Source organism: Alligator sinensis, unplaced genomic scaffold (genome assembly GCF_000455745.1).
Source record: "Alligator sinensis unplaced genomic scaffold, ASM45574v1 scaffold2020_1, whole genome shotgun sequence".
NCBI lineage: Eukaryota > Metazoa > Chordata > Crocodylia > Alligatoridae > Alligator > Alligator sinensis.
Genome location: NW_005843181.1, coordinates 224,084 through 232,255, shown reverse-complemented (window position 1 = coordinate 232,255; position 8,172 = coordinate 224,084). Strand labels below are relative to the sequence as shown.

Genomic DNA, 8,172 nt, shown 5'->3' with positions numbered 1-8,172 from the left:
TGCCCGGCCGTTTGGGGGGCGCGGGGAAACCTGCCCCCCTCCTGCACCTAGCCCTCCACCCGCGACCTGCCTGTCCCCTGCCCGCCCCACGCCCCGCAGTGCCGGGACCCTCCCCGCCCCGCCCGGGGCTGGACGGGCGTGTAGCTTGGTCTCTGTATGGGCGCAGGGTAAGGGGTGTCTGGGGCAGGGCAGGCCTGGGGGACTGATGTCTTGGGGCCAGCCCTGGTGCCCGACCTGCCCGGGGTGGGGTGGATGGCTGCAGGCACTTGTGGGCGCACGGGGGCCGTGAGAGCTGAGCTCTTTTTCCCCCTCAGCGGGGAGCACTGCGCTGCCTGCACGGACAACCCGTGGCCGGGACCTGACGCTGCAGGAGATGCACAGGAAAGCATCTTGTCTCACCGCATCGAGGGAGAGCTGCGGGGCTGTGGCTGGCGGTACGGGGCGAGGCGGGGGCTTGGCCTGAGCTCTGGGCTGCGGGGAGGTGTCTGTGGGCCCCAGGGTCCAGCTCAAGCCACCCGGCTCCGCCCGCGCCCCGTGGCGCAGCCCTGGGACCGGCGTTGTGGCTGCAGCATCTTCCAGAAAGGCCCCTGAGCACGGAACGGAGAGGCTCCACGGGTTGTGGCTGGCTCTGATGCTTGCAGCTCCCACCCTGCACCCAGGTCCTGCCTGGGAGCTGCTCGGCCCCAGCTGTCCCTGGTTCCCCCCGCCATGTCCCAGGCCCTGTGTTCCCCCTGGGGAGGCCTCGTGCACTGCAGCCGGTCCCCTCCGTCTCCTTGCCAAGCTCCCCCAGCCTGGCACCAGCGGGTGTGTTCTCCAGGCCTGGATGCCATCCCTCAGGGCTGCAGGATAGGCAGCCGGCTCCGGTTCCCGCTCATCCCTCCCTGCTGACGCCTCCCAGCCTTGATTTCCCTTCTCTTTCCAGGTCACCACAGAAAGCACTGGTGAGCTTCAGGCCCAGCAGCAAGCGCATGGAGTCCTCTGAGGGACGTTATCAGTGATGCCTCTGCTCTGACGACAGCTCTGAAAGCGGTCAGTCGCCCGGTCTGTGCCCCATTCAGCATGTCTGTCAGAGGGTGGAGGGTTTAACTGAGTGTCCTGCAGACCTCTTTCGGGTTCCCAGATGCCAGGGAAGGGGGAACTGGTGAGCTTCAGGCCCAGCAGCAAGCGCATGGAGTCCTCTGAGGGACGTTATCAGTGATGCCTCTGCTCTGACGACAGCTCTGAAAGCGGTCAGTCGCCCGGTCTGTGCCCCATTCAGCATGTCTGTCAGAGGGTGGAGGGTTTAACTGAGTGTCCTGCAGACCTCTTTCGGGTTCCCAGATGCCAGGGAAGGGGGGACTCTCCATCCCTGGAGGGGTCAAGGAGAGGGTGGATGGATGCTGATCGGGGATAATCTAGGTGCACCAATGCCTGTGCTCTGCTATGGGGATTTCCCAGGCTTCTAGGCTGTGCTGGTTGCCCCCTTCTCTCCTTTCTGCTCCGTGTGTCGGGTTTCTTTTAAGCCTCCCCCAGAGGCTGGGGATGGTGCTGGGCCGGGCCAATGCTCCTGCTGACACCACCCCCCCAGGGTCCTGGCTGGAGGGTCTTGCCCCTGCGCTCGGGCTCAGCCTGATGCTGCACTGGGGCAGGAAGGGATTTCCCCCCGGCTCAGACTGGTCTGCACTGGGGGTTTTTGCCTTCCTCTGCAGTGGGGGCACGACCTTGGCCTGGGCTCTCTGCAGCACCCATGAACCCCCTGGCAGCAGCAGGATGTTGGCGGCCGCAGCCCCCCTGCTTTCCTGGGGGCAGGGGCGGGGGTGACGGGCCAGAAGAGGAGCCAGGAGAAAGAGTGGAACCAGGGGGAACATCTGGGGCTGCAGGGAGGTTGCAGCCCCCCAGGGCAGGCCTTGGGCTTGGTGGTACAGGGAGGGGGGAGCTCAACTGCGCCATGGGCAACATTGTGCATGAAAGAGCTCCCGGCGCCCTGGACACACGTTGAGGGAGTCGGCCGGTGAGAGCTGTCCCAGGAGCAGGCGCTGGTGGTGCAGGGCTTAGTGGGGCTGGCGGGAGGGCAGCCAGGACGGTACCTGGCTGCTCCAAATAAAGGTAACCGGGCCCTGCGGTCCAGGCCTGAGTGTCCCTGGGGCTCAGGCAGTGCTGGGTGTTGGGGCAGTCGGTGCTGGCACCCCGGGGCCGGGCCTAGGCACGTCTGCGGTTCAGTTCCTGGGCACGTGGGACAGTGCTGGAGGGGCTGTCGGAGCTGGGGCAGCTCTGGTGCTCCCCGGGCAGGTGCAGAGGTCATACATTGGGGTGCCCAGAAAATCTGGCCCCCCAGCTCACCCTGTCAGCTCGCCAGCCCTGACACCCCTGGGAGCGTGCCTCCAGCTCCCCCTGCCCACCCCAGCATGTGTTTGTTCCCTCCCCAGGCCCGATGCTGAGGATGGAGCTGATGCTGCCCTAAGGGATGTCGGAGCAGAGCCCCAGATAGGAGCCTGGCTCTGGGCATGGGGGCAGTGCCGGGGGTGGGCTCTGTCTGTCTCTGGGCCCCCCCCCGGCCTGGCAGCAGCTGGCTCCTGCCCTGACCTGCCTGTGCCCATGCCAGCATGAAGCAGCCCAAACAGCCCCCGCGGCCCTTCCGCATCCTGGGCCTTTTTGGGCGGCAGCCACGGGCCCCCAGGGAGGTGCTGGTGCCTGAGCCCACCCCTGGAGGCCCAGCAGAGACACGGGTGACGGTGCCGCCTGGCAAGGAGCGGGGACTGGTGGAGTGCCCGCTATGCCTGCTGCCCCAGCCCCCAGACGCCTTCCCCACCCTGAGCACCTGCACGCACCGCTCCTGCCGCACCTGCCTGGAGACCTACCTGCGCATCGAGGTGGGTGAGCGCCGCGTGCCTGTGGCCTGTCCCCACTGCCCCGCGGCCCTGCTGCCCACCGAGGTGTGCCAGCTGCTGCCCGAGCCCGCCCTGCGCAACAAGTACGAGGAGCATCTGCTGCGGCGCCTGCTGGCCGCTGACCCCGGCACCCGTTGGTGCCCTGCACCTGACTGCAGGTGATGCCGGGTCCGGCTGCATGGGAATGGGAATGGGATGAGGGCAGGGCTGGGACTGGGTCCCCCCAGCCGCTCCATGCCAGCTCCTGGGGCTCTTGCTGTGGCTTGGGCTCTGCACTGACCCCTTGTGAGCTACGAGCATGGGACGGAGCGCATGGCCAGCGCCGTGCACCTGCTCAGTGCCCTGGCCATGGGCTGCCTCCACTGAGCCACGACCCGACCTGCTCCCCAGTCATGGCTTCTCAGGGCTGGTAGGGACTTCGCAGGGGTGTGCGGCCGGGCCCAGGCCGAGGCCCCATGCTGATGGCTGGAGGTGGTGGCACAGCAGGGGTGGGGGGCTGGTGCCACCGCAGTTCTGACCCCAGCACTGTGTACCCCCAGCTATGCGGTGATCGCCTATGGCTGCGACGACTGCCCCCGGCTGACTTGTGGGCGCGAAGGCTGCGGCACCGAGTTCTGCTACCACTGCCGGCAGCCCTGGCACCCCGGTGCTGCCTGTGCCCCTGTCCCCGGCACCACCGACCCTGGCACCTTGCTGATCCACCCGGAGGAGGCGGCGCATGGTAAGGGACCCACCCCTGGCTGCACTGGACCTGGGGCACAGACTACCTGGCAGCACCCTGGCTGAACCAGCTCACCTGCCCTGCTGCACCCCAGAGCTGCAGCACGGTGCGCTGTGCTGGCCCTGCCCTTGCCCATGGGAGCAACACTGACCTGGTGCCTGGTCCTGCCTGTGCTTAGTGGTGTCTGGCCCCCTGCCCCTCATCAGGGTAGCTGCTGGGCCAGTTCCCCCAGCAGCTCCCAGCCGTGGGCCATGGCCTGCTCGCCCTTCCTGGTGCTGGGCTGGGCGTGGGGGCTGGGGGAGGACTGGGGCTGGCAGGGGGTCTATGACCTGCTGCTGCAAGGAGGCCATGCTGCCCTGTCCCCTGCTTCCACCCCCAGATGCAGGAGTTATCAAGGTTTGCCCCCGCTGTGGCGCCTTTATCATGAAGATCAACGACGGGAGCTGCAACCGCATGAGCTGCACCATGTGTGGCTGCCTCTTCTGCTGGCTCTGCCTGCGCGAGGTCACCGACGTGCATTTCCTCAGGTCCCACTGCACGGGGGTCTCTGTGGGGGTGCAGGACGGGCATAGGGGGCTGGCCTGGGGCTGCTGTGAGGCCGGGCAGGGCACGGAGGATGGGGGCAGTTGTAGGGCTGGGCTGGGCCCCAGTGTGGGGCTGGGGGATGGGCAGGGGGTGCATTGGAGGGCACAGAGAGCTCAGGTGGGGGGGATCCTGGGCAGGCCAGCGTGGCCAAGTCCAGCTCCGTGGCTGGAGGTGCCTGGGAGGAGGGTCCCCCCCCGCCCCACAGAGCTGGACGGACGCGGTGCCTCACCCCCTCCAGCCCATCTGGCTGCACCTTCTGGGGCAAGCGGCCCTGGTCGCGCACACGAAAGCTGCTGTGGCAGCTGGGTATGGTGCTGGGTGCGCCCATGGTCATCTCGCTCATCGCTGGCATTGCCGTGCCCGTCATCACCATTGGTCTCCCCGTCTACATGGGTCGCAAGGTAACAGCCCCCAGGCCGGGCCCAGGGCCCAAGTCCTCTTTTGTCAGCGGAGGGGGATCCCCCCACTCCTGCAGCCTCAGAGCTTCCCCTGCCCCTCACCTGCTCCTACCCCGCCCCGCAGGTATTGGGGCGCAGCCGGAAGAGCAACCTGTCAGGGTGCCAGCGGTGCTTGTCGGTCAGCAGCAGCGTGCTCCTGTCCCTCGTTGTCTCCCCCATCATCACCGCCGTCACCGTGGGTAAGTGCCCGCTGAGCAGGGTGGGCACCCCTGGTCCATAGCTGCCTGGGGCCGACTGGGCCTGGCCCAGCTCTGTGTCTGCCCGCAGGGGTCGGAGTGCCCCTGCTGCTCACCTACGTCTACGGCGTGGTGGTGCTGTCACTATGCCGCAACCGCTGGGGCTGCGCAGACGGCAGCGGGAAGCCTGGGGACCCCGGCATGGTGGAGCTGGAGAACCTCGCCAAACGTGAGTGCCTGGTCGCTGGCACCAACAGCTGCCTCCACTGGGGCACCAGGGCCTGCCCCTGCCCCGGGAACCCCCCTGCACGGGGTCTCCTGAAGCCAGTGGCTCCCTCTCTCCTGCCTGCACGCTCAACCCTAGACCCTGTGCCCCCCGCTGCGTGCCCCCATGGGCCAGCCCAGCCCCTTGGCTCTGGCCTGGGCCTGGCAGTGCCTCCATGCTCTGGGTCTCCTGGGGGGGGAGGTCCTGATCCTGCAGCTTCTTGGGGGAGCGGGAACAGGGCTTCAGGGGCAGCCGGTGGCAGGACCGTGGGCCAGGGCAAGGCGGAGCGGGTTGGCCAGTGTGGCTGCCCCAGCTCAGGGTCCAGTGAATGCCGTGGGGAAGGCAGGGGGGTCTTTCCATGCCCGTCTCCCCACTTCTCACAGTGAACGAGCTCTGGGCCGTGCTGCCCAACCCACGGGCGGCTGAGGATGTGACCCCCGACACAGCCTCCTCCCTGCCCAGCAGCAGCAGCCGCCGCCGCAGCCAGCGCCACCAGGCCGGCTGCAAGGACCAAGACATCCAGTCTGCGAGCACCACGGCCCTGGCTGGCAGCATCCTCAGCGAGGGCCAGGACGCATCCTACAGGTTAGCCTGCGGGCATGGGGCAGGGATGCTCCCACCCTGCCCCCTGGCCTGGCTGTGATCCTGTCTCCTCCTCACAGGGAAGGCGTGAACTTCGAGGTGGAAGTGGCGATCGAGGCAGAGCCACGGGCCGGGCAAGAGCAGAGCCTGTGCAGTGCGCCCTCAGGGCACAGCCTCTCCGGGGACTCTCTGGGCTGTGCCAGTGATGCCTGCAGCACGCCTGGGGCCCTGGGCGAGTGACCGGGGCTGGCAGAGCCGAGCCCCACGCTGAGAATGGAGCGGCGCCGGGGACGCTCCACTGGGCCCGTGGCTGCACCTTGCTCGACCCCTCCACGGGCCGGCTGCGAACTCTGATGCTTGCAGGCAATAAAGCAGTAGCCGAAGCAGCCGGTGTCTGCGCGCCCAGATCCCAGGCGTCATCTCCGCCCGCCGTGTGGGGCTAGGGAGGCTGCAGAGGTCCCACACAGGGATGAGCGGAGGCTATGGGGCTGGGACTGGGGCTGGGGCTGGGGCTGGAGCTGAAGCCAGGCATGGCTGCAGCAGCCAGTGGGCAGGTCACGGTGCTGAGCCCCATGGGTGGTGCTGTGCCAGACTGGGGGACAAGCCCCACACGTGGGGGCTGCAGCACTTGGGCAGCCTGTGCCAGCTGCACTGCACTGCCCTGCCCAGGCAGGAGGCTGCGGCACCCGGAGCCACAGGGCCCAGCTCCACAGCTCTGTCTTTGGCCCCCATCACTGCCAGCACTGGGGGGGTCTTGTCCTGGTGCCAGGCTTGGAGGAGGGGTGAGGATGGGGAGGTGGAAAGGGGGGCACTGGCACAGGGCTCACATGTATGGGGGGAAGCCTGGCCAGGAATCCTGCTCCGCCTGCTCGAGGCCAGCGCCCACTGGCAGCTGTGGCCATACCGGAGCCTGGCCCCACACGCTCGGCTGCCCCATGCTCTGCTCAGGCCCTTCTCCCCAGTCCCTTCCTGGGGCCACGCTCCCCTGTGGGGCACATGCTGGGCACTGGCACTCATGTGAAGGACCCGCTGCTTTGGGCTGGTCTGCCCAGTCCTCTCCTGTCCTGGGCACATGGCAAGCCCATGGTGCAAGGCCAAGGCAGGCAGAGCAGGCTACCCACAAGCAGAGGGCTGTGCCCTGGCTGGGCTCCAAGGCCCCAAGGGGAGGGGGTGGCTCAGGGACTGCACAAGGGCATGTGGCTGCCTCATCTCAGTGCATGGCCTCACGGCGTGGTCCAGAGACGGTGGAGCAGGAGCTGCTTTTCCCCGCCTTGCGACGGCAAGCAGAGCAAGTCAAAGGCATTTGCCTCCCCCAGGCTCATGCAGGCTGGCAGCTGGGCCCGTCTGGCACAAACCACCCCCACAGCAGCCACTGGGAACCACGAAGCTAACGCCAACGTACAGTAGAAGCCTTGGCGTGCAACAGAGGTACGGGAAACTGAAGACTTTAGGGAGGAAATCCCCAGGGGTGGGGTGAAGGACAAGGTGCTTTAAATACGCCCAGAAGAGCAGAAGCCTTAGCAATGGGACAGGCCCCTTCCAACACGAGGATAAAGTTAGTAACACCATAGGGAGGTGTAAGTGCTCAGCCAAGTCCTGCTCTGGAAAGAAGCAGAACGGAGGGGGCCTGGCACTTGCACCCGCACCCAAAACCACGAGACAGGTCCTGCTAGACAAGGGTTAGAGATGCAGGATGGAGTTCAGATCATTTGGTTTTGGAATTGAATTGGCTTGAGAATTTGGATTGAGGCACAGATAGGAAAGCCCCACACAAAGGAGGAAATTAAGTAGCAGCTCTTGGGCACAACTGGTTAAAAAAACCCAGACACACAGAACTGTTGCCCAAGAGTCCTAAAAGAGCCAGCCAAGGAGAAGTCTGCCAGGCTGATGGGAATTTTGTGATAAGCCTTGGCATACAAAGTCATGTGGGGCCAATGTTAAAAATAGTGAGATAGTCCCAGGGGCATGAGCCCAGTCACCAGACAAGTGCTAAGCAAAATAATGGACCAAGTATAAAGGACTGAACAGACAAAGGCTAGAAATACGATTCATGCCCAACAAGGTGGGTTTATGGCAGGATCAATCTATTCAAATCAGGTGGCCGTTATTGAAAATATTGGTGAGTTTTGGAGAAGCAGTTGCATGGACATAGCAACAGCCCAAGATGCTGCTGTGGACGTTTACTCATAGTGCAGAACAGTCCGGCTAGAAATTCAGCATTGTACCATATTGGGAGCACATACAGAACAGACTAACAGCAGATTGACCTCACAGGAACATGGCACGGCATAGAAGTAAATGTACATAAAACTAACCGCTGCTGCTGAGACTTGAAGAGGACAGACAGGGGGATACCAAACACCGACACAGGCAGGATAGCCCCAAGATGGCTTAATCCTGCATTTAGGACGGAGCAATCCCATGCACTGGTACAGGCTGAGGCTGACTGGCTGGGCACCCGCTCTGCAGAAAAGGACCAGGTGGTGATGGGACAAGAAGCTGAACAGGAGCCAGCAGT

At 65.2% G+C, this 8,172-nt stretch overlaps 1 protein-coding gene across 11 annotated transcripts in view; it reads left to right on the top strand.

The window, feature by feature from the left end:
* Positions 1–6,054, top strand: part of LOC102369612 (E3 ubiquitin-protein ligase RNF19B-like) — an 8,987-nt gene extending 2,933 nt beyond the window's left edge. For 5 of the 11 annotated variants that reach the window (XM_025194311.1, XM_025194315.1, XM_025194314.1 and 2 more), the window contains 10 exons: positions 315–434; positions 923–1,029; positions 2,406–3,025; positions 3,407–3,588; positions 3,968–4,115; positions 4,412–4,574; positions 4,696–4,810; positions 4,881–5,036; positions 5,456–5,657; positions 5,735–6,054. In XM_025194311.1, the coding sequence (XP_025050096.1) occupies positions 2,583–3,025; positions 3,407–3,588; positions 3,968–4,115; positions 4,412–4,574; positions 4,696–4,810; positions 4,881–5,036; positions 5,456–5,657; positions 5,735–5,894 (1,569 nt within the window). In that variant the 5' untranslated portion in view covers positions 315–434; positions 923–1,029; positions 2,406–2,582 and the 3' untranslated portion in view covers positions 5,895–6,054. Of the gene's footprint in view, positions 1–6; positions 168–314; positions 435–922; positions 1,030–1,146; positions 1,230–1,688; positions 2,086–2,405; positions 3,026–3,406; positions 3,589–3,967; positions 4,116–4,378; positions 4,575–4,695; positions 4,811–4,880; positions 5,037–5,455; positions 5,658–5,734 lie in introns of those variants that run through there. The other 6 variants (XM_025194316.1, XM_014526878.2, XM_025194320.1 and 3 more) reach the window with 6 other exon arrangements.
* The last annotated feature ends 2,118 nt before the right edge of the window (positions 6,055–8,172 follow it).